General features: G+C 39.8%; 2 protein-coding genes and 1 pseudogene across 2 annotated transcripts in view; 1 reads left to right on the plus strand and 2 right to left on the minus strand.

The window, feature by feature from the left end:
- Positions 1–6668, minus strand: part of LOC123453243 (vomeronasal type-2 receptor 116-like) — a 39607-nt gene extending 32939 nt beyond the window's left edge. Inside the window, exon 1 of the mRNA XM_045130561.1 lies at positions 6652–6668. Within this exon, the coding sequence (XP_044986496.1) occupies positions 6652–6668 (17 nt within the window). The remainder of the gene's footprint in view (positions 1–6651) is intronic.
- A 1487-nt stretch (positions 6669–8155) lies between these two features.
- LOC101610794 (vomeronasal type-2 receptor 116-like) lies at positions 8156–26705 on the minus strand. The gene is given in 7 exon segments (XM_045130562.1): positions 8156–9003; positions 9006–9059; positions 18264–18387; positions 18748–18975; positions 22133–22939; positions 23353–23446; positions 26626–26705. Coding segments are annotated over 7 exon segments (2235 nt in total).
- LOC105944993 lies at positions 10931–13694 on the plus strand (annotated as a pseudogene).
- Positions 26706–26822: the final 117 nt, after the last annotated feature.

Raw genomic sequence — 26822 nt, forward strand, 5'->3', positions numbered from 1 at the left:
ACACCCTTTGGCTGGGACTGAAGGTTCCCATAGGAAAAGTTGGTAAACTCTAAAGCAGTTTTGGCAATTCCAAGGCAGTTTTTTATTCTTCTTGTTTTCTGTGACCCTATTAGTCTAGTAGGTAAAAGTTATATGCACCCATTTTCTAGAAGAAAAAAACTTTCATGCAACAATATTGACTTTTCTTAGGTCTTATAGGAAGGGAATATTTTTTTTAAAGTTTTTATTAGCATTTTCCATGATTAAAAAAAAAATCCCATGGTAATTCCCTCCCTCCCCACCCCCAACACTTTCCCCTTTGAAATTCCATTCTCCATCATATTACCTCCCCATCTCAATCATTTTACTTACATATATACAATATCAGTCTATTAAGTACCCTCCTCCCTTCCTTTCTCTTCCCTTTATGTCTCCTTTATAACTGACTGGCCTCTGCTACTAAGTATTTTCATTCTCACGCAGAAGCCCAGTCATCTGTACCTAGGATCCACATATGAGAGAGAACATGTGGCGCTTGGCTTTCTGGGCCTGGGTTACCTCACTTAGTATAATCCCTTCCAGGTCCATCCATTTTTCTGCAAATTTCATAACTTCATTTTTCTTTACTGCTGAGTAGAACTCCATTGTATAAATGTGCCACATCTTCATTATCCACTCATCAGTTGAGGGACATTTAGGCTGGTTCCATTTCCCAGCTATTATAAATTGAGCAGCAATAAACATGGTTGAGCACGTACTTCTAAGGAAATGTGATGAGTCTTTTGGATATATGCCTAGGAGTGCTATAGCTAGGTCATATGGTAGATCAATCTTTAGCTGTTTTAGGAACCTCCACACTGATTTCCACAATGGCTGGACCAGATCGCATTCCCACCAGCAGTGTAGAAGGGTTCCTGTTTTTCCACATCCCCGCCAACATTTAAGATCATTTGTATTCCTGATGGTGGCCAATCTGACAGGAGTGAGATGGTATCTCCATGTAGTTTTAATCTGCATTTCCCTAATGGCTAGTGACGTGGAACATTTTTTTAGATGATTATATGCCATTCGTATTTCTTCCTTTGAGAATGCTCTATTTAGCTCCATAGCCCATTTTTTGATTGGCTTGTTTGATTCCTTATTATTTAACTTTTTGAGTTCTTTTTTATATCCTAGATATTAATCTTCTATCAGATATATAGCTGGCGAAGACTTTTTCCCATTCTGTAGGTTGCCTCTTTGCTTTTTTCACTGTGTCCGTTGCAGAGCAAAATCTTTGTAATTTTATGAGGTCCCAGTGATTAATCTGTGGTTTTATTGCCTGAGCAATTGGGGTTGTATTCAGAAAGTCTTTGCCCAGACCAACATGTTGAAGGGTTTCCCCTACTTTTTCCTCTAGCAGTTTCAGAGTTTCAGGTCTGATGTTAAGGTCTTTAATCCATTTGGACTTAATTCTTGTGCATGGCGAGAGAGAAGAATCTATTTTCATCCTTCTGCAGATATATATCCAGTTTTCCCAACACCATTTGCTGAAGAGGCTGTCTTTTCTCCAATGAGTGTTTTTGGCATTTTTATCGAATATCAGGTGGCTATAGCTACTTGGGCTTACATCTGGGTCTTCTATTCTGTTCCACTGATTTACATGTCTGTTTTTGTGCCAGTACCACGCTGTTTTTGTTACTGTGGCTCTGTAGTATAGGTTAAAATCAGGTATGGTGATACCATCAGCCTTATTTTTGCTGCTCAGTAATATATTAGATATTCGAGGTTTTTTTGTGATTCCAGATGAATTTTGGATTGTTTTTTCTATTTCCATGAAGAAAGCCTTTGGAATTTTGATAGGGATTGCATTAAATGTGTAGATTGCTTTTGGTAAGATTGCCATTTTCACAATATTGGTTCTTCCAATCCAGGAACAGGGGATGTTTTTCCACTTTCTAGTGTCTTCTGCAATTTCTCGCTTGAGTGTTTTAAAGTTCTCATTATAGAGATTCTTTACTTCCTTGGTTAGGTTTATTCCAAGGTACAATATTTTTTTTTTTGATGCAATTGTGAATGGGAGTGATTCTCTGATTTCATCCTCTGTGTGTTTGTTGTTAGCATATATGAAGGCTACTGATTTCTGTGTATTTATTTTGTATCCTGCTACATGGCTGTAGGTTTTGATCAGCTCTAACAGTTTGCTAGTAGAGTTTTTGGGGTCCTTTATGTATAGAATCATGTCATCTGCAAATAATGATAACTTGATCTCTTTCTTTCCAATTTGTGTCCCTTTTATGTGTGTCTCTTTCCTTATTGCTATGGCTAAGACTTCCAGAACTATATTAAATAAAAGTGGGGACAGTGGACACCCTTGTCTTGTTCCTGATTTTAGTGGAAAAGCTTCCAGTTTTTCCCCGTTTAGTAATATGTTGGCTGTAGGCTTGTCATAAATAGGTTTTATTATATTGAGATATGTTCCTTCTATTCCCAGTCTCTGTAGGACTTTTATCATGAAGGGATGTTGGATTTTGTCAAATGCATTCTCTGCGTCCAATGAGATGATCAAGTGATTTTTTGTCCTTCAACCCATTTATATAATGTATTACATTTATAGATTTGTGTATATTGAACCATCCCTGCATCTCTGGGATAAAGCCTACTTGGTCAGGGTGAATGATCTTTTTGATATACTCTTGTATTCTGTTTGCCAATATTTTGTTGAGAATTTTTGCATCTATGCTCATGAGGGAGATTGGTCTGTAATTTTCTTTTTTTGTTCTATCTTTGCCTGGTTTTGGTATCAAGGTGATGCTGGCCTCACAGAAGGAGTTTGGTAGAATTCCTTCTTTTTCTATTTCCTGGAAAAGCTTAAGAAGCAATGGTGTTAACTCTTCCTTAAAGGTCTGGTAAAATTCAGCAGTGAATCCATCTGGGCTTGGGATTTTTTTTTGTTGGGAGATTATTGATAACTGTTCGGATCTCCATGTTTGTTATAGGTCTATTTAGGTGATTAATCTCATTTTGATTTAATTTAGGTAGGTCATATAAATCAAGGAAATCATCCATTTCTTTCAGATTTTCATACTTTGTGGAGTATATGCTTTTATAGTATGTCCCTATGATTTTTTGAATTTCTCTGGAACCTGTTGTGATGTTACCTTGTTCATCTCTGATTTTATTAATTTGTGTCTCTTCTCTCTTTCTTTTGGTCAGATTTGCTAACGGTTTATCAATATTGTTTATCCTTTCAAAGAACCAACTCTTTTGTTTCATTAATTCTTTGGATTTTTTTTTGTTTCTATTTCATTAATTTCTGCCCTAATCTTTATTATTTCTTCCCGTCTACTGATTTTTGGTTTGCCTTGTTCTTCTTTTTCCAAGGCTTTAAGGTGAAGCATTAGGTCGTTTACCTGTAACCTTTCTAATTTCTTAATATAGGTACTTAAGGTTATAAATTTACCTCTTAGAACTGCCTTCATTGTGTCCCAGAGATTTTGATATGTTGTGTTCTCATTATCATTTGACTCAATGAATTTTTTGATTTCCTTCTTGATTTCTTCATTGACCCATTCATCATTTAGTAGTGTATTGTTTAGTTTCTATGATTTTGTGTATGCTCTATAGCCTTTCTTGCTACTGATTTGTAGTTTAATTCCATTGTGGTCAGATAGAATGCAAGGAATTATTTCAATTTTCCTGAATTTGTTAAGATTTGCTTTGTGTCCTAATATATGGTCTATTTTAGAGAATGTTCCATGTGCTGCTGAAAACAATGTATATTCTGCAGCCTTTGGATGAAATATCCTGTATATATCTGTTAAGTCCATTCCTTCTATGACCTCATTTAGTCCAGATGCCTCTATGTTTATTTTTTCCCAGGATGATCTGTCAACTGATGAGAGTGGGGTGTTAAAGTCACCCACTACCACTGTGTTTGGTGTTATCTGTGACCTTAGTTCTAATAGTGTTTGTTTGATGAATTTGGGAGCCCCCATGTTAGGTGCATATATTTTTAGGATTGTAATGTTCTCCTGTTGGAGTGTGCCCTTAATCAATATAAAGTGACCTTCCTTATCTTTCTTGACTAACGTTGGACTGAAGTCTACCTTGTCATATATTAGGATAGCAACCCCTGCTTTTTTTCTAGGCCCATTTGCTTGAAACATCATCTTCCAACCTTTCACCCTAAGATAATGTCTATCCTTTGTAGAAAGGTGAGTTTCTTGGATACAAGAAATTGTAGGATCCTGCTTTTTTTTTTTTCCTCTTTATTTTTATTTATTTATTTTTGGTTTTCTAATTGTTCTTTTTTTTGGTTCACTTTTATTGATTTATTTATTTGAGAGTGACAGAGAGAGAGAAAGAGACAGATAGATAGGGAAAGAATGGGCATGCCAGGGCTTCCAGCCACTGCAAACGAACTCCAGACGCGTGTGCCCCCTTGTACATCTGGCTGACGTGGGTCCTGGGGAATCGAGCCTCTAACCGGGGTCCTCAGGCTTCAGAGGCAGGCGCTTAACCGCTAAGCCATCTCTCCAGCCCTAGGATCCTGCTTTTTAAACCAGTCTGCACACCTATGTCTTTTCATTGGGGCATTGAGGCCGTTGATATTAAGAGATATTATTGAAAGGTGTGTATTTATATTTGCCATTTTTTTTTGTGGTTCCGGTTCTACCTGTGCTCTTTTAACAAGTATTTTAGTATTGCTTGTTTTTTCTAGGTTCCTTATATGTGTGCGTTTCCTTTTCTTCAGCTTGGAGGATTCTATCAAGTATTTTCTGTAGAGTTGGTTTTGTTCAAATATTCCTTTAACCTGCTTTTGTCATGGAATGTCCTTATTTCTCTGTCTATTTGAATAGATAACTTTGCAGGATAAAATAACCTTGGTTGACAGTTGTAATCTTTCAGAACTTGGAATATAGCACTCCAAGCCCTTCTGGCTTTAAAGGTTTGTGTTGAATAATCTGCTGTAATCCTGATGGGCTTACTTTTGTAGGTAACTTTATTTTTCTCTCTAACTGCTTTCAATATTTTTTCTTTGGTGTATGTGTTTGGAAGTTTTATTATAATATGGCGAGGAGAGGTTTTTTTCATGTTTTGTCTGGCTGGGGTTCTAAAGGCTTCCTGTATCTGCATTGGCACCTCTTTCTCAATTTGGGGGAAATTTTCTTCTATGATTTTGTTGAAGACGCCTACTATGCCTTTGGAGTGGATTTCTTCTCCTTCTACTATGCCCTGAATTCTTATATTGGATCTTTTCATAGTGTCTCGAATTTCTTGAAATTCCCACTCATACTTTTCTATAAGTTTGTCTTTCTCTTAGTTGGACTGTATTAGGTCTGCCACCTGGTCTTCTAGATTAGATATTCTGTCCTCTCCCTCATTCATCCTACTGGTGAGATTTTCTACAGAGTTTTTTATTTCATTAACTGTGTTCTTCATTGCTAGTAATTCTGACAGGTTTTTCTTTATTATTTTTATTTCCTTATTTATGTCTTTTATTGCCTTCTTTATTTCATGAAATTGGTGTCCTACATCTTCTTTGATTCCTTTGATTTCCTCTTTAAGTTCCTCTTTGCCTCCTTTGATTTCTTCTCTGACTTCTTTGAACATATTTACAATTATACTTTTGAAATCTTTCTCAGGCATTTCCTCTAACTTGTTCTCACTGGAGGTCATTTCTGTTGCATTAATACTTTTAGGTGGATTTATATAGTCTTGCTTTTTAGTGTTTCTTGTGTTATAATGTATATATTTTTGCATCTTGGATTAAGTTAATGCTTGGATTTTCTAGCTTGTTGGGTATTCTTAGCTGTATCAATTGGTTTGATGTTATATATTTTCAGGGTAGGAGCTTGAGGTGTTAGATGTGGCTCTTAAGACTCTGAGAGTATCTACAAAGGTGCTCCTAGGGGTTGAGTTTCCCTGCTATGGGGGTATTCAAGTAGTTGAGTGGAATAAAATACAGGTAGATTCTGAAGGTTAACTAAACACTGTACCCATTCAGTCAAAAACAGCCCCAAGTATGTATGCCAGAGTAGTTATTATAACAATCAGATCCTCTATCAACATAGAGGTTAAGATTTCTGGTCTGTTTAGGGATACAAGTCAGCTTGTGACCAAGCGAGACCCTTCCCTGGTGCAAACCCAGTTACCTTGGATGAGTTTGGTCTCAGTAAAGTTGCTGCCTGGGTCGTCGGGCTGCTGTTGTGATTTCTGGAACTGGGCACTGGCTTTTCCTGTGGGGCAAGCCAAGCCTGGCAACTGTGGCCCTGCAGATCAGCTCCCCCACTGGGTCTGTCAGCAGCTGAAGCTTCTGAAGCTAAACGGCTGTTGTTGCCGCTCCTGGGTCTGCTGCTGCTTGGGCTGCTGTTACTGGTGCCGGAGCCGCTGATGTTGCTGCCGAACTCTGCTCCTGCTTGGGTCCTGCTGTCGGCTCAGGTTGGCGTGGCCGGGTCCTAGGACCACTGCTTTGTTTGCTGGAGCTGGGCTCAGGTGGTGGGGGAGGGGATGGAGCTGCAGCTGCTCCGGTTTTCTCACTGTTCCACGTGTTCTACCTCGCAGTCTGCTCCTCCGTTGCTCACTGCTGCTCTCCCTTCACATTTCCCGAGTTGCGGAGAGCGTGGTGTGAGGGGAAGCTCCCGCACCTGGCTTTTATTGCAGCTGGAGCCGAGCTTGGCGGCTTTCTACTGCGTGGCCGCCGCCATGGTTGGCGGAGCTGCCGCAGCCGCTTTTGCCAGGCTGCGTGGGCTCTGGATGCTCTGGATCTCTCCTACTTCTCCGCTGCTGCTTCAATTTCCTATACACCTCACTTTTTAGTAAAAGTGTGTATTTTGCTGAGATTTTTTGGTCTTTTTTCCCCCCCAGGCTGCTTTGGCGTGGTACCTATACCGCCATCTTAACCGGAAGTCTGCACTTCATCGGAAGGGAATATTTAATGACAGCCAGTTTCTGTGAATGCCAGCCAAGCACTCTATCACATATCAAATTAGTTTTTTTTTTGTTTTGTTTTGAGGAGGAGTCTTGGTTACACTGGTTAGAAAAGACTCTGGAAACAAACTGTGCCTCAACGTTTTTGGTATTTGCTCTAGAATTACTGAGTTTGGTACCAAGGATCACAGGATGTCTTAACTACAAGTGTGGGAGGTAAAAGTTGCACACAGAAATAGGTCCTTTCTCTTGCTTCTCCTTAGCAGGGCAATGAGGGGGACCCACTGAGAAAAGGAAGGAGGTGTAAGGACGGAAGCTTCAGCACACAACTGACCCTGGTATCCTGAATCCCAAGTCAACATTACACAGGGCTGGGAGAATGTCCAAAGACCTTTCCCAGAGCATGGATCCAGACCCATGTTCACAGTCTCAGAGGGGCGACACTGGAGACACAAAAACAGGGCTAATTTGGCACAAATAATTGTGGTTGATGGCATCTCATCATTTTGTGAACAAAGGTTTGATTATCTGAGTCTACTATTATACTTGAGAGATAAATTACACTATTTTAGAAACAAATCCCCCTGCCATGCTATGACTTTATCAATAATGTTCTTTTCACATAAAGTTGAATTGCCTTATTTTTCCTATGATCATTCCTACTTATCTCTACCATTCCCTGTATTTCATCAATAGATTCATCAAAACAGGACACCCTCACTGCATTATGAAATACTAATCCTAACTGCATGACCTTTCAAAATCATCATACAATTGAAACATTGTTTCAAGCACCTTAACAAGCCCTCTCTTGATATGCTCATATGTACCATCTAGCTGTATCCAATCAATCCATCAAGATTCTGATGCAATTATCCTTATATGGGGACAAGTAATTTCAGTTAGATTAATATATGAATATAGGAAGAATCCTAATAGTTTAAATAGGAGTATATTATAATCTTTCAGATAAATATTCAAGTAACTTATATGTGAATCAAATGTCTCATAGTAACTTATTACTTCCAGTTTTTTTGTCTACAATTGTCAGTGTTTTCAACATATGTGTGTGTGTGTGTGTGTGTGTGTGTGTGTGTGTGTATATATATATATATATATATATATATATATATATATATATATTCATGTTAATACATATGTGGCTGATAAACAATGGTTATAAAGATGTATAAAAACTTGTAATAAAAAGCATATTTTAATATAGACACATACATATACATTAGTATTTTAAAAGACTAAAGTTTCAAGCAAGCATTTTATCCCTGTATTTTGGAAGAGAAATCCTCTCTGGCCTTAACAAAATGACATAGCATTTAGGGACAAAGATGCACCCTAGCAGCCCTGCACTGGAGGCCAGGATGGAGAAGACCTCCACAGCCACCATGACCTTCCCCTTTGTGCTGTGGTACACTGGCAGGAACGTGACCCACACACTGCAAAACACGAGCATGCTGAAGGTTAGGAACTTTGCTTCATTGTACTTGTCGGGCAGCTTTCTGGCAAAGAAAGCTATAGTGAAGCTCCCCAGGGCAAGGGAGCCAAGGAATCCCAGGACACAGTAGAAGGCAGAGACTGAGCCCTTGTTGCACACAATGATGATGCGCCCATGTTCAGAATGTGAATCTGTCTCAATAAAAGGAGGAGATGTTCCCAGCTAGACTCCACAGAGGATGAGTTGGATCAGTATGCAGATGGGGATGATGAAGTTCGGTGCTCCTGATACCAGCAACCACCTCATCCTTTTTCTTGGGGTGGTGAGCTTGAAGGCCAGAACCACAGTGGTCGTTTTAGCTAAGACGGTGGAAACTGCTACAGAGAAAACCACTCCAAATGTGGTCTGCTGCAGGATGCAGGTGGCTGTGTTTGGACGACCCAGGAAGAGCAGGGAGCAGAGGAAACAAAAGATCAGGGAGATGAGCAGGATGTAGCTGAGAGCACGGTTGTTGGCCCTCACAATGGGAGTGTCATGGTGCTTCACAAGTACCCCCAAAACTAGAGAGGTCAGTGCACAAAAACACAGGGCCATGCAGGCCAGAGCCATCCCCAGGGGTTCTCCAAATGCAAGAAATGTTATAGCTCTTTGGAGGCAGCGTTCTGTTCTGTGTTGTCATACTGATCTTCTGGACACCTCAAACACTGCTCCATATCTGTTGTAGGAGATAAAATATCAAGTCAGCTTTGTCTTCTATACACAGGTCATCTTAAACAGATGTGCTAGAGAAACTTACAAATGTGCTTTCCTTTTTATCTAGCTAGTTGATTAGTGTGGGGGTTTGCTTCATGTATCCCCCATAAACTTATTTGTTCTGTATGTCAGGTCCTTAGCTGGTAGCAAGTTTGCAATTGTAGCCTTCTGGAAGCAGTGTATTACTGGGTATGGGCTTACAATAGCCTGCTTCCTCTTGCCAGTGTTTGGCACATTCTGCTGCTGCTGTGGTCCACCTGATTTGGACAAGAGTTGATGTCCTCTCTCTGCTCATGCCCTGTTTCCTTTGCCATCATGGTTCTTTCCCTCAAGCCTTTAAGCTAAAATAAATACTTTCCTTCCATAAGCTACTCTTGGGTGTTTGTTTTCCTGGCAACTGAAGTTCACTTTAATAGTACAATTGGTACTGAGGTTTGTGATCCTTGCTACTGGAAACCTGACTGTGTGGCTTTGGTCATTTGGCTGATCTGGGGGGACGAATGTGGCAGAAGTTAAAACCTTGGTCTAAGAGCTGCCTTATAGTGCTGTAAGCAGAGCTTGAGGCCTGTTCTGGTAAGTGCTGAAAGACCTGAATGCAAACAACTGTGGACTGTGAGGTTTGGCTTATGAAGGGGAGAAAGAGCTTTTCCAGGATTGAGCTAGACACAGTTTGTGTGAGAGGATTTATGTTATGCCCAAGTCCCGTAAAGTTGTGAAGTGTTGTAGCATAAACATGGACTGGTTGGGCATAGGGATATGCCACAGGAAAAATTAAATCTTTGGGCCAAAGCCATTGCCTGTTAAGCTGTAATTGTTTGAGAGCTTACAACCATTGAGATTGGGCAAACTGACCTGTATTGGGACAACAGCAGTAGTGTAGAGTCAGCTAGGAGAGGTGGTATACTCCATTAATCCAAACACACAGGAGGCAGATCTCTATGTGTTTGAGGCCACCCTGAGATTACATACTGAATGCCAGGTCAACCTGGGCTAGAAGGAGGCACTACCTTGAAAAACCAAAGAAGATACAGAAGAGAAAGAAAAGGAAAATTGCAGAGCATTTGAAGGGGTATGAATGCTGAAGGAATGTCCTTTTCTTCAAAGTCCGCTTTTTTAAATTAATTAATTAATTATTTATTTGATAGCGACAGACACAGAGAGAAAGACACATAGAGGGAGAGAGAGAATGGGCGCGCCAGGGCTTCCAGCCTCTGCTAACAAACTCCAGACGCGTGCGCCCCCTTGTGCATCTGGCTAACATGGGACCTGCTGAACCGAGCTTCGAACTGGGGTCCTTAGGCTTCACAGGCAAGCGCTTAACTGCCAAGCCATCTCTCCAGCCCCAAAGTCTGCTTTATTTCCTGCCTCCCCCCCCCCCGGATTAACAAGTTGGCAGCCCACCTGGTAGTACAAAGTATAACAAGTGTAGGAAAGTAAGGGTCTTAGAGTTTGCAACATGGCTTTGTTTTTAAAAATTGGCCACAGGCAATGTGAAGCAGGCTTGTTAGCTTACCAGTATTTAGGCCAGATGTAACCATGAGGATGAACCAATGGTTGCAGTGAAGGCCTAACAAAGATGCCAGGACTAAGAGAATGCTGCCAAGGAGAACTGCCAGCACCAGATGAAGTTTGCTGGGACTGTATACATATATATGAAGTCCATTATCATAGAGAAGGAAAGAAAATCTTTCAATTATAAAAGCCAGCTATATGAGTATATGAGCAGTGAGGCAGCTCTACAGATAACACTGGATGCAATAATTCATACTGAAGAGAACACAAATAGTGAAAAGTCTATAGGAGGGAAAAAGAATAATCACAACTAGAGCAGACATGAAAGCCAAAGATGAAGTAAATACCAAACTCAACAAAGTCTTCAACTTGATGGAGATTAAGACATACTTTTTAATTTAAAGTCTGAACATAATGTACAAAACTCCCTAGTCAAAAGACAGAGGTTAATGAGCTGGATCAGGAACCTGGATCCATCCATTTGCTGTCTTCAAGAAACCCATCTTACAATAAAACAGACACCATGTTAGGGTGAAAGGATGGAAAAAGATATTCTAAGCAAATGGAAATACCAATAAGCAGATATGGCTATACTTATGTCTTAAAAAATAGACTTTCAACCAAAACAATAAAAATGTAGATGAATAAGTCAATTACTCACCAAAGATGCAATTTCACAAGATGATATTCCAATTATAATCATAGTTGAACGCAACAGAGGTGCATCAAATTTTTGAAGCAAAATATGTTAGTCAATAAATCTGAAATAAATCCCAGCCCAATAATATGGGGTACTTTGCTACCCTACTGTAGTGATTATGTAGATCATCTAAACCAAAAATGCAAAGACAATATAGCTAAATAACACAATAGCTAATACATACTTTACAAACACCTGCACTTGATATTCCATTCAAACTTGACAGAACACATATTCTTCTCAACAAATCAAGGAATCTTCTTAAAATAGGTGATATATTATGACATAAAGCAAGCCTTTACAAACTCAGTAGGATGGACATAACATCTTGTTTTGTATCTCACCACAATGCAGTGATGTTAGAGACTAGCAAATAAGAAGACACAGAAAATACGCAAACTCCTGATGATTGAAAAACACAGCATTGAATTACTAATGAATCAATGAATAAATACAACAATGAAAAAATTCCTAGAACTGAATGAAAATGAAAGCATAAAACCAGAAACTTGTGCTACATAATGATACAGTCCCAAGATGGAAGTTGACACCTCTAAATGCCTACATTACAGAAGTAGAGATAGCTCAAAAATATAATGAGGTGATCCATATGAAGGCATGGACAAACAAGAACCCCGTCCCTGAGTGTTCTGCACTGAAGAAAAGAATCAAGATCAGGCCAGACATCAATGAATTTAAGATGATGAAAACAATTTAAAGACCTGATGGAATGAAGGGATGGTTCTAAGAAAAGAAAGTAATAAAGCTTATAAACTCTTGCTTAGGTTGGTCAAAAGGAAAACAAACAAGAATCTACTAAAAAGTGGTAGAAATTAAAAAGATGTTCCAACAGATACCTGTGAAATTAGTAGATTCCTTAGGATAAATTTCTCATGGCGACATTACACACAATTAGAAAATCTTGAAGAAATGAACAAATTTGCCATATATGACCACCCAAGACTAAGTTCAGAATATATAAATAATCTAAGGAGAGCAATAACATCTAATGAAGTTGAAATGCTAATTAAAAGCCTCCAAATAAAAGAAAGTCTAAGCCCACATGTTTTCACTACCAAACTCTACTAAGCATTTATAAAGGAACGAAACTGCTGCTTCTAGAATTATTACTTAAAATTTTACAGGAAGAAATACTTCTTTGCTCCTTTTATAATATCAGCATTACACCAATACCAAAACAAGTCAGAGACACAAGAAAAGAAAATTACAGGGCTGGAGAGATGGCTTGATGGTTAAGGCACTTGCCTGCAATGCCAAAGGACCCAGGTTCAATTCCCCAGAAACCACATCACCCAGATGCACTTGGCGTATGCATCTGGAGTTCATGTACAGTGGCTGGATGCCATGGAATATCCATTCTCTCTCCCCCGGATCTCAAATAGTAAATAAATAAAATATTAAGAAAAAAATTATAGACATGTGAGGGCAGGCTAGCCTGGATGGCTCCACAGGAGATGAGCCCTGTGGAAGAGAAGCAGTGTCCTGAGGCTGAGGCTGAGGCCAGCCCAGAGCATAGAGCGAAAACAGGAGAGTGAGCCATGCTCTACTAGTGGAATTTTCCAGTGTGGTGCTTGGAATGGTGGCAGATTCTGGTTCAGCCTTCTCTTGTTTTACTGAGTGTTTATTCCTGTGCTTCTGTCAGTAACACCCAAGATCACAGGCTCCATGAAGATGTTTGGTCATGGCTTGGATTCTCCGTCATTCATTTTCAGGGCTCTGTGGGCACTCCCCTCCCCTGTTTGTTCTTAGCAAAGTTTTGAATGTTGTGTGTTTTCAGGACATAGCTGATCTGACATCTGTGGTGAGGAGGAGGAGGAAGTCTCATCTATTTCCAAGAGTGGGCAGCATTATTGCTGACATGTTCTTCAATCTTTTGCTATATAGACTCTTTTCCTTATCCAGGGAGATGTTTGTGAGTCTCTTTCCTATTTATTACCCTGGTCAGCTGGTTATTCTGCTGCATATGTCACTATTTTTACACACTGTACTTCTTTGAGTATCATTGATTCAATATAGGAACTTTAGTACACCAGCAATTGTCAAATGCAGAAAGGCAGTGACCTTACTTACATGGATTGGGCTAGCCCTTGGCTTACTTCACAGAGTGCAGTCCTCCTACATTGCCAGTGGTGCCTCTTCTCTATGCTAGTTCATGCATTTATTACCAGTGTCGGTGAAGCATAGACTCCTGGGAAAGGATGACTTTTCCAGTTGTGTCTGTCCTCCTTGATGGCCTTCTTGTGCAACAGATTAATCCATAAGACAGTGTATGTGCACTCAGTCCTGAGCAGCTCACACTCTGTAGACAAGTTCCATTCACCACATCCAACTCCTGCTAAACTAAAGGTTGCTGCAGGTGACTGAGTCCCCTATGGTCAAAAGGGGGAGGGGTGGGATTGGATGGAGGATGTTGCAGCTCTCTCTCTCTTTTTTCCCCCCCATACCAGTCAATAAAGGACCAACTGCGCCCAGATCACATCTCGTAGTTTTGGGGGCACTGGAATCTTTATCTCTTGGGTATACGAGGTGGAATATTCCCCACACAAGGATGTGGAGTTTTATCACCACTGTGAATCTGAAAGAGCCACAGGTTTTTCAAGTGTTTCTAGCATTTGCCAGGCCATTTACCTGGACTTTGTAGAATACTTTGTATTCTCCTTGAGACATTAACCTCACACCTTTACTTTATCACTTCTAGTACCCTCAGGTGAATGTGTTTGTAATTACAACTGCTGTATTTTATGAATTTGTTCTTACTGTTTTTCAGTGAAGCACATACATTGAATGTGGCAGGTGAGGGACCTCTCAGTGTCTACTACTCACTTCCTTTCTAGCCATCGCTGTTTTTTTTCCCTGTAATTTGGGTTAGGTTTTAAAATATTTTGCTCTACTGCAGAAAAAGAGAGAGAGAGAGAGAGAGAGAGCGCGTGACCGGGGGGGGGGGGGGGAAAGAAAAGAAGGAAGAGAAAAGAAAAGAAAAGAAAGAAAAAAGTCCCAAAGTCATGGGGCAGGATAGACTTCACAGGCAGATTTTGTTGATTCTGAGGAATAATTTTCTATCTCACTGTTCAAGCAGATAGTTCTTTTCACTGGTACATATAAAATTTCCCAGCAAGTGGAGATACCGATTCTGAAGAGAGAGTGCTTAGAGAATCTGGACTTTTCAACGTGGGAAGATGAATATTTACTGTATGCCACTGCCGAGTCTAATTGTTATTTCAAAGAAATTTTCAGTGATGCAAGTAGGAACTGAAGAGGTAAACTTACTAAATCCATTAATGTCTGATTGGGGATGTTTCCCTGCCATGTACAAAGGCCTAAATCAAGGATAAGAGGGATGATATCAGAATCAGGTACAATTTTAAAATATTAAACATCACAATTAGATGTGTGTTGCTTTCTCATTAAAATAAAGAAAGACTTGAGGACTGGAGCGACTGCTCGGTGGTTAAGGTGGATTTTGATCCCTCAGTACCGACATATAGTAGACAGCCTCAGGCTACTGAGATGAATTTCCAGACCAGGTACAGTAATGGAGGAAGGGATATTTATTTACTTGAAGCTTATGGATGCAGGGGAAGTCCCATAATGGCAGTAGAAGCTGGCCTGTTTCACAGGTCCAAGCACAGACTGAGAAGAGCCACAAGCCAAAACCCAAAAGCCACACCACACAGTACACTTAGGAATTCAAGGCAAAGCTCAGGAACTTTGCTTATCTTTGAATTCCAAATCTACCTCCATACCTTAGGACTATAACCTAGGATCCGCCTAGTGACTCCTGCACACCAGGTGGCTGCAGATCTAAATTACAAACTTTAATAAAATCCTGAATATTATGGCCATCATCCACTCAAACTACAACACCACAAAAAGCCAAATGCACAAAGTGACACATGCATCTGGAGTCATTGGCAGCAGCTAGAAGCCCTGGTGTACCCATCCTCTCTTTATCCTCTTTCTGTGCTGTGTTTGGTGGGACCTAACTTTAATTGCAGCACTTGGAGAGTTAGGTAGGAGGATCACTGAGAGTTGGAGGCTAACCTGAAATGACATAGAGAATTCCAGGGCAGCCTAGGCTACAGTGAGACATGACCTAAAAAAAAAAATCTAAAAGTAGATCTACCATTTGACCTGGCTATTCCACTTGTGGGCATATACCTGAAGACACTCCTCTTTACAGTAGAGATATTTGTCGTCCATGTTTGGTACTGCTCTATTCACAGGAGCTAGGATATGAAATTATGCCAGATGCCCATCAATTGATGAGTAGATAATGAAGATGCCACATACAACCAATTGAATTCTACTTGGCTTTAAGGAGAAATGAAATCATGGAATTTCCAGGAAAAATGAATGGATGTGTACAAAAGTGTACTAAGCAAGGTACATAGGCTCTGAAAGAAAAATGACCATTGTTATCTCCATGGAGATCCTAAAATAGACTACTTATATTTGTTTGTAAATTGCAGTAAGCATTATTAGTGTTGTAGGAGAGCTAGTATGAATCTTGGAGAGAAGCTTGGATGGATTAGAGGAGGGGATAGTCACAGGTCAATGTACTAGGGTACAGTACACACCAGATCTAAATTGTAACACACTGCTTCTGATGAGACCACAGGCTGTGGTCAAGGACGTGGAGATATCTTGCTGGAAATGAGATGGCAGCCTTGTCTCTGCTGGGTGACTCTCATATTGCTGCATATTGTTATATGAACGGCTGCTGGAGGAGAATGACCACCAATAGTATGAAGAAGCAGTGGCTCGTGCAAACTACACAATCAACCTCCAACACAAGATGTACACACTGGTACATTAGTGGTATAGAGGATATGGCAGAATGAATTTCTCTCTGATTGGATATGAGGCCTGCTTAGGAGGGTGGGAGGAATTAAACCTGGTACTTAGTATCTAATAGAATGCCTGTGACTTGGAAATTATAGACCCCAGAAGGAAGTTTCCACAGGTTTTTGTTTGTTTGTTTGTTTGTTTTGCTATAAAGGTATGTGTGTCCAGAAGTCTTCTAATTGTCTATGCTTATCCAGTTGGATACTGGTCACTCATTGTTGGTTAAAGAATCTGCTTTTGACAGTTAGCAGCAAGTACCTATCAGACCCCGAATCCATTAGTATGACAAGCAAGAAAGTCAACTGACTAGCAGTAGTCAAGTCATCTCTACCACATCTTCCAGGGCCCAGGAAACATTGTGGAGGAAGCTTGGAATTAAATATGAGGGCTTCTCCCACTGCTAGACTAAGAGACTTCCCAGGGAGGTGGTGGACTCAGAATTTCCCAAAGGAAATATCGGAGGCTTCTGGGAGTGCAACAGTAAAGGAGACATAACGTACTCTCTAGGACTAGGGTTCATAACAGAAGAGGGGATGGGAAGGAAGTTAGAGCCATAGAATGGAAAGGTATATTGTGACACATTGTGCCCACCCACAGACACTGACTGGTGCAGTCATCAACCCACATTAAATACCAATATCTGCAATGAGGAAGAACCTCTTGGGAAAGGAGGTGGGGTAAAGGGAGACTAAGAGCATAACTCAATGAGAATATGAGAAATATGCAGTATATTTGTACAATATATTCATCAATTCTTAAACAACCAATTTCCAAAGTAATTCTCAGAATATCTCAAATATTTTCCATCAATATCATATCATCTCATAGGTCTATGGGATTCATTTAATGTACGCTTATAGAAATACTCAGAATGCACATTTCCATATAGTATTTTTCTATTCACTTGTCAACTTCAATAAAAAAATACAAAATCCAATGTATACAACTAGTGCATGTTGTACCATAGCATGATTGACTTCATCAAACACACCTTCCTCCCTCCCTCCATTCATTCACTCTCTTTTACTTATTTATTTTTTAGAGATATTTTTGAGGCAAGGTCACAATACAGTGCAAGATGGCATAGAATTCTCTCTGTAATTCCACTGGCTTCAAATTCATGGAGATTTTCCTATCTTCTCTTTGGGAGTATAGGGATTAAAGGTATGACCTACTACACCTGGCTCTAATCATATATTTCTTAAGAAAACAAAATATTCTCTGAGTATCTGATTTTTTTCTCAGCAATTTTGCTGGGTACTGGGAAAAAAGGGTTTAGAAGATTCATGCTTTATTTTACACATATGTATATATATGTATTATATGTATATACACACACACACACACATATATATACAATATTGTGTGTGTATGTGTGTGTGTGTGTGTGTGTGTAGATCTGGTCTCATTCTAGCCTAGCCTTAGGTTGACTTTGAACTCACAGATCCTCCTACCTCATGCTCCTGAGTGTTGTGATTAAAGTCTTGAACCAGCACACAAGGCTAGATTCATGTTTTGTTTTTTGTTCATTTTTTATTTATTTATTTGAGAGCGACAGACATAGAGAGAAAGACAGATAGAGGGATAGAGAGAGAATGGGCGCGCCAGGGCTTCCAGCCACTGCAAACGAACTCCAGAAGCGTGTGCCCGCTTGTGCATCTGGCTAACGTGGGACCTGGGGAACCGAGCCTCGAACCGGGGTCCTTAGGCTTCACAGGCAAGCGCTTAACCGCTAAGCCATCTCTCCAGCCCAAGATTCATGTTTTTTGATGGAAACATTTGTTGGTTCAACAAAGATCACCTGTATGTACAGGTGATCCCATGTATGAAGTATAACAAGGGGGATAAAACTTATATTAACATTTTGTCCTCAAATGAGCTTAATGGGGGAAAATAGTATATATGATGGTATTTAGAAGGGAGTGAGTGTCATTTGTATTTGAAATGTTACTGATCATGTAAATGTCATTATTAAATAAAGAAATACATTTTTATCTCTTCAAAAGTTTCTAGGTACTTCCAAGGTCCCAGTTAGTGTGAGAGAGGATATAAACATTCTATAGAATTTCTCCTGATGTCTAAACTTACCTGTGTCATTGGAAATCTCATTCTCTGGGCAAGGAATGCAATCAAAACAGCAGGGAGCCTTCCCCTCCTGCCGGGATTTCCTGAATCCAGGGATGTAAGTTACACTACACACCGAGGGAGGAATCTGAGGAAAATCAAATGATCAGTAGTACATACCAATTTTAACTACTCCTTTCATAGCAACAACGCCGAAGCATATTATGCCATTAGTAAATCTATTTTCCATATTCCTGCAGCTGAGTAGCAGGGACACATACCAATTGTTCAATGCATATCACATGTAGGAATATGCAGGAATAATGTGAAGCATATGTCTGCTTCTCTTCTATTAAAAAATAAGAAAGACAATCTAAAAAGTGTAAAGTGAGTCTACAAATTATAGACAGTGTGTTGTACCTACAAAACTTCGGCATTTATACCCAGTACCTTATAAGGTTTGTCTTATTTATGTTCTGCGTAAAATTTACTATTACATCTGACTCACCTGTCTACTCCCTGTGGTCCACTCTACCATGACTTCCAATAATTGTAGTTGTTGTTCTTGTGGAAGATATGGAGAAAACTGTCCTATTTTCATTTTTACCTGCAAACTTTCTTGAAAATCCCTTAAGTTGAAAATGTCATACTCTGGGTCTAATTTCCCTTTCTGATTCATATTCACTAGGTCTCCAACAGGGTTGGTAAATTGCATGTTCTTTAGAAGATGGTTCAGCTGAAAGAATGGATTATTTTATAATTAAGAATGGTCACACTAAGACAACAAATGAGAAGTGAGGACTGCCTCACAAATTCTCTAATCTCTCACTCTCAAAGATTTATTTGTGTAAAACAACTATTATTATACATTTAATAAATAATTTGAATAATTTAATAAAAATTTGATTACATTCAAAGCATCATTAAGAAACTGAGGATGGGCTGGAGAGATGGCTTAGTGGTTAAGCGCTTGCCTGTGAAGCCTAAGGACCCCAGTTTGAGGCTTGATTCCCCAGGAACCACATTAGCCAGATGCACAAGGGGGCGCACGCATCTGGAGTTCATTTGCAGTGGCTGGAGGCCCTGGTGTGCCCATTCTCTCTCTCTCTCTATCTGCCTCTTTCTCTCTGTCTGTCACTCTCAAATAAATAAATAATAATATTAAAAAAAGAAAGCGAGGGCATGAATACTTTATTTTGTTTTGATTTACTTTCAAAAACTTAAACATAGTAGACATCATGTTGATATTTATATTTTTTCCTACAATATAGAACATATTTTTCTTAAAGCATGGGAAGTTCTCTGAATTTACCATTGAGTGTCATGGGACTCAATAGTGAATATTAGAATTGTTGAAGACAAGTGGTTATGTTAATGTCTTCTGTCACATTCACCATTGATATACATTTCATACTATTGCATTTAAATACACTATTTTTTTGAGAAAGCCACATCTAAATACAAAAATGTAAAAAATGTAGAAAACCTTATTTTTTAACAATTAAAAACTTCATTGAATTATTAAATAAAGAGAATCAACTACATTGGAATTCATGACATTTATATAAAAAATATATACAAATATATCACATTACTTATAGGTAAGTAACACTATCATTTAACTTTTAGAACATTTTAGTTATTTATTTAAGAGAGTAGGGAGAGATAGAAAAAGAAAGAGGCAGACAGAGAGAAGGAGAAAGAGACAGAGAGATAGAATGGCTACATCAGCACCTCCAGCCACTGCAAATGAACTCCAGACACATGTGCCACCTTTTCATCTGGCTTACCTGGGTACTAAAGAATGAAACCTGCATTCTTATGATTTGCAGACAAGTGCCTTAACTGCTAAGTGATCTCTCCAGCCATCATTTAACTTTAAGTTAGCAGTACTTATTTTGATATTAATTTATAGCTAGTTACTTTTAATAATTTAAAATTATTTACTCAAAATATTATCAATATACATTTAAATGAAAATAGTGTACCATGTTTTATTTCCATAGTTATTTTGCTTAACATTTAACTCAAATATTTTATACTATTTCAAATTGGCCACAAACTTATGAAAATTGAATTCAGCTTCAAGAATTATTTCATTACAACATTTTTGTTCAAATAAGTGTAAATGGGAAGCATACTCAATGGATCAGTAATGAATTACTACAATAATACCAAAAAAGACAAATTAACCATCATTCAAATAAAATCAGTCATATATGCATATAGAATACAGCAGTAAATGCTGATTCTTTACAAGTCTTGGGTCAGCTAATGGAAAACATGTAACTCTACATTCATGGATTGGATTTGGTCACCTGGGAACACAGACATGTGCACAAAGCACATCAGTTGGTCAAAGATGATAAGGAGTAGAATGGAGGGTGATAAGGGAGGGTAATGTGGGAAATATCTGATCAAAATATTTATATATATGCCAAAAAGCAATTTTAAAAGATACAATTTTAACAAATATAACATAAATCTGAATACAGATTTTTTTCCTTTTTAAATTGTATATTATATATTTTGAGGTATAACATTATGTAGTAACAATTGGGATTCCTGTGCATTTAAATTTTTTTGTTGTTAGTCGTGTACATACTCAGTGTGTAAATAGCACATGTTGGTACCATCCTTACCCTCATCCCTGTCCCCCACCCTCTGAAGGCACTCTCCTCATTAGGGAAGCCAGTTATTCCCATGGGGTTTGTGGGTCATGCATTGTGGGGTTAGCCATCAATTATGGGGAATAGACCATGTCTCTGTGCATAATGTCCCAACTTGTGGCTCGAACAATCTTTCCACCCTGTCTTCTGTGAATTTCCCTGAGCCATGTTGGGTTCATTTTAGGTCTACTTCAGTGATGAGGTCTTGAGAGCCTCTGTGTCTCTGGATCTCTGGTTTGGTAGGACTTGAGTGTTCTCTATGTCTATATTCTTCACCCTTGTGCTGGTACCAGGTTCACCAAGAAGGCAGCACTCTTGCTTATTTCCCCTGTTATTCTATGGTTTCAATTGGGGCCGTGGTGAGCTGCAATGGGCTGATTCTCTCCTCAGGGTCTGCATCCACCGAAAAAGAGAAGCAGATTCTCCAACAGAGAGTGAAGTCAGCACCAGATAAATAGGACAACCTTTATTAGTTTAGAGAGAATTTAATAGGTGTAGGCCCTCTTGTAGCCTAAGAATGGTGGGAACTTGATATTGGAGAGCAAACCTGTTATTTGGATATGATACTGACTTGTTTCCCAGTTCCAGCTATGGGTTCTCTTCCACTGAGTGGATCTGTTAGCCAATCCAAGAGCAGCTGGTTACCCACCATGGCTGTGTACCACTATTGCACTTGGGTGACCACCACGTCAGGTTGCTTGTTTGCTGATAAGTTGCTTAGACCTCTAGCTGCTTGGACAGCTGTTGGATTTTTTCCCCCCAGTAGCTCATGTAGTACATTCTGGTACTAGACAAGCTAACTGTCTGGTGACTGGCTCTCTTCCAGATTACCACCAGGTCTCTTCATGTTCCATACCAACAGCATATGGTGTCTTTGTTAGTAGAGTCTTACCATTAACCTTTGGTGGGTAATCAAGTGCTGTGACAGGACTCTGTCTTCTTTTGGGAAACCTTGTAAGTCTCTCTGATCAACAGCTCATTGTGGATGTTAACCACATCCTGGCACTGGGAGTACAGGCCAGCACCAAGGAAAAAGAAGGAATAAAAAGACAGGTGATATAAGAGAGAAGGAGAGGAGAGAGGGAGAGAAGAGAGGAGAAAATTAAGGTTAGTCTTCATGCCCTCCCCAGGGCCCATTGATTCAGGACCTCTAAGGACCTGATGGGATAAGCTACAAATAATCATAGTGATTACATTACATATCAATCATAAAGGACATTTTACCTTCCCACAATCACTCTGAGGTCTGATGTCACTGATCATATGTTGGATATCTACTTGTTGAAGCAGCAGCTCATGGAGGGAGTAGGCCACCACATATGCAGCATTGTATATATGGTAACTCTCCTCACTCATGGCCACATCAAAAGTGTGCTGTATGAACAATTCCAGTGATATGTTGGTTGAAAAGTTATGTAGGGTTTTCCATATAGACTCTGACACTGAACAATTAAATTAGAACCATCCCAAGTTTTCCAAAGAAATATCTTTTAAGTACTTGGATGATTTCAGTGTTTGGATAAATTTTTGAAAACCATAAACATCAGTATGGTGCTGAGAAAGAGTGAAAGTCCCGTGGAACAGGTCAAGGTTTAAAGCTGTCTTGCTTGAGATAGCATCCCACTGTGTGGTGGTGACCCAGATTTTCCCTGTGCCCAAATACTGCCATGTTCTACTGGTTTCTCCTAGAATGGAACTCATGTCACCAAAAGTGATAATAACATTTGCTGAGGATGTCATTATTTGCTTATAATACATTCCAGTTCTTGCCAAGTACAACTGATTGGTTACAGGAACTACATGCACAAAAGCACAGCAGATTCCATTTGTTTGCATTTCTTCTCTCAAGTCTGACAGAAATTGCAGGCCTGGTTCATCATCTGAGATGACCAGTCCCACCCATTTCCAGCTGAAATGAATCATCAGAGAGATCAACGCGAGGGTCAGAAAAGTATCCTTCATGGCCATCTGATGTAGATAGGGAAACTTTTCGTGGTCACTTAGTATGGGTTGAAATGGTCCATAGATGAGCTACAGGACACAAAACAAATGAAACAGTGTATGGATAGGAGTGACATGAAACTCAATTTAACATGTGAATTGTTTCAATTGTTGTATCTAGTAATTAACCTTTTAAGACATACATGAAAGCTCATGCTTAAACCCCTTCTCCTTCTTTCTCTTTTCTTAGGCTCAAAAGAAGGCCAACACAGAAAACATTGTCACTTTCCCATTCCAAACAACCTCACCTGTGGATAATAGGCCATTTGAAAGGTGGGGGCTGATCTTACAAATGTTGCCCACATTTCACCTGAAACTGCTACTTCACATAACAAACGGCTACACTCATAGTTAGGATACCAAAGAAAAAGATCTTTTGTGCCTAAAGATAATCTTCTGTAATATTGTTTTAAATCACACATTTCAGAAAATAAATAAGATACTACAGACATGTTAGGTAAAAGACTGGGGTTCCTGTTGATCTCATCAATTGCATAGTCCAATGCCAAGCCAAATTCATATTTTTCAGGTGGCAAACTGAAATGAGAATATAGTGGACATTAGCAATGATTCTCTAAACATGATAATCTTTAAATCCAATAGGATGAAATTTATTAACTTATGTTTAATTTCTAAATTCATTTTCTGAATGTATTGCCCCTGATTTGAGAGTGTGAAAGCATAAGGTCACTGGGTATGAATGAATGCTTTTAACATTCATGAAGGTGATGCTCCATTACTGTGAGTTTTGAAAATACGGGAAGCTATGTGATCTACTGAAAAGACTGTGTTCCATCTATGCAGAAGACAGCAGACCATTGGCAGATGATGAATCTTTTGGGCTTTTCATGTTGGAGCTGTCATTCTCAAGAAATATACAGGATGATTATTATCCCTGGTGAGATCCTCAGAGAAGCAAGAGGCAGCAACAAGCCTGAAGAAACCACGCAGTCAGCAAGTTTCAGGCTTCAAGGTTTCAAGTTTCATTTATCCAGCTAGTGTCCCCTGGTAAGTGCTTGTATGCACAGGTCCCTGCCTGAACTAGCAAGAGCAGAGCTCCGAAGAAGGGATTTTCGAGTCACACCATACTTAAAAAGTAACAACAACAAAAATTCCTGCAGAAGACTACCAGGACCAGGTGAACAGCTGTAGAATAACATCACAGAGCTTTATACAACCTCCTCTCCTCTGCGTACCTGCACCAGAAACACTGATGGAGATCCCAGGACACCAAGGGATTCCAGCCTCCCCTCCCCCACAGAGCACCCGGCACTGTGGATCTGAAGAACTGACTGATGTAACCAGCTGAACCTACTCACAATGCACCAAAGAGGTAACCAGCTTCATACTTAATGTAGGTGACATAGAAAGTCATCCAACAATGAAACTGGACTGTTTTACACTAGGGTAATATGTACCCCAAAGGCGGAAAACAGGCTTGCATTGGAGGTGCTAAATTCATCTTCCATGCCACATAGGCAGGTAAAGAATAGAGTCCTTGGGAGGAAAAGAATTTGAAACCTAGCCCGCTAAGACAAAAATACTGGTGTGTTATATCTAATGTATGTTTAGTCTGCTTTGCCATTCTTTGTTAGTTATGTGTTGGGGTTAACTTTTTTTTTTGTTTTGTTTTGTTTTTCAAGGTAGGGTCTCACTCTGGCTCAGGCTGACCTGAAATTCATTCTGTAGTCTCAGGGTGGGCTCAGCGATCCTCCTACCTCTGCCTCCCGAGTGCTGGGATTAAAGGCGTGTGCCACCACGCCCAGCTGGGGTTAACTTTTATGATTAAATTTTTTTTATTGACAACTTCCATAATTGTAGACAATATCCCATGGTAATTCCCTCCCTCCCCCCACTTTCCCATTTGAAACTTCACTCTCCATTATATCCCCTCCCCCTCTCAATCAGTTTCTTGTTTATTTTGATGTCATGATCTTTTTCCTCCTATTATGACGGTCTTGTGTAGGTAGTGCCAGGCACTGTGAGGTCATGAATATCCAGGCATTTTGTGTCTGGAGGAGCATATTCCAAAATTTGTAGCAGCTTTTTGGACCTTTCTTTCTTGGATGCAGAGACTCACTTTCGGCAGGTTGGCCTGGAACTATTCAGCCTAGAAGTCTCTCCTCCCATTTGCCAGGATTGAAGTCTTGATCTACCACACCCACCTCCCAGCCCACCACCACGCAAGCCCAGTTTAGGGCCTTTGGTTTTGTTGGTTTGATTGTTTGCTTTAGCCCTCCCTGAAGCATAAGCATTACATGCTAGCTTTGTTTGGGTTTGCATGTTGCTCAGCTGGATTTTAGGTTTGTTCTGGAATTTTCTCCGTCCAGCCTACTGTTGGATTCTCTCTCATAAATTATTATTACTAACATTATTATGAGTGACTTTTAAAATTTTCCTCTTTCCAACCCCTTTTCCACATCACCTCCTTATCCCTCATTTCTATTCTCCGTAACTAGAATATCCTCCTCAACAGACTCCACTATCTGTGGAAACTAACAGTACCCCAACTTCCCTCTACCAGATATTTGCACCACCTCCATCTTTTCAAGGTTAATACTGGCCCTGACACTATTTGCCATACACTGCTCCCACTTCTCCTAACCAAAACCCTAGCGTACTTCCACTACTCCTGTTTGTTTACTCACAAGCAATCATTAGAACAAAAGGGATACTGTTATTAATTTGAGGCAGAGCGTTTGTATGGCAGGCATATTAAGCAGTTTGGGTCACTCCTTCCTTTACTCTTTGATTGATATGGAAGGCACATCTGGCACCTTGAGCTCCTACACTGAAAAGATAGCTTCTCATTTACCTAAGAATATAGCAGATAATGTGCAGAAAATCAAGGCACGGAAATATTTCAAGATTCAAATATCTCTACTTCTGGATAAAAGGGCAGAATGGGAGCCGTGCCAAAGAAATGTAGGAGGGTGGAGAGTAGTGAGATAGTATACAGTATATTTTCAACCACAACTAAAGGTAAATAATAAATTATTAACAAAACTGAGACCTCAGCAAGGAGGCAGAAGGGAGCTAGGACATGTGACAAGCACACAGCCTGCCAGCACTGCGTTCTAGCCAGCAGCCTTCGTGAGGATCTTCTGGGCTGTCTCTAGCTTCCTCAGCATGAACAATACTGTGGTAAAGAGATTTTTCCACTCAAACCTGTATTGCAAAATCAAAACGCCAGAAAGGAAGGACAACAGGATCCAGCTGAGCAGCTTGAGAACAACTTCAGACGTTCTCCACAGACTTCTCTACCCCAATTGGCCAGCAGAGGAGATCACTGAAGATCTTGTCTCACCATGTGGTCAGAGCCACACCTCATACATACAACATCCAGCTGAGCTGAGCCCACAGGGCACCAAAGAGGCAACTAGCCTCACACTCAATGTAGGTGAGACAGGAAGCCACCACAAAAGGTCTCAGGGGCACTTTACACTGACTGCAGCAGTACAGCAATATAGGCCTGCAGTGGAAGTGAAAATTGCACCATCTATATCAAGGCAGATTGCTCAAAAGAAAATCACAGAAAAATAAGTCAAAACCTAGCCCACTAAGACAAAATATTCCCTTGATAGTAAAGTGGATATAAGGGGACCTTGTCAAGTCATGAAAGAAAAGCTCCAGCAGGCTTTTCAACCTCCCACAACCTCTTAGGTATTGTTTCTCATAGCAACGAAGCAGTGGTGAGGACATGGAAATGCACTTACTGTAAATCAGAAGTGAAGAGCAAATCAGCCTCCCCCAGTTGTTTCACATGAGGTATGAAAACACATTCAGCATTGTCCATGGTAATAGTCAAGCAGTGATAATGACGTGGAAAAGCACTTACTGTGAATCCAGAGTCAATGGAGAATCACGTTCCTCCAATTTTTTCACATGAAGTAGGAAGATACATTCATTTTGT

Source organism: Jaculus jaculus, chromosome 12 (genome assembly GCF_020740685.1).
Source record: "Jaculus jaculus isolate mJacJac1 chromosome 12, mJacJac1.mat.Y.cur, whole genome shotgun sequence".
NCBI classification, from domain to species: Eukaryota; Metazoa; Chordata; class Mammalia; order Rodentia; family Dipodidae; genus Jaculus; species Jaculus jaculus.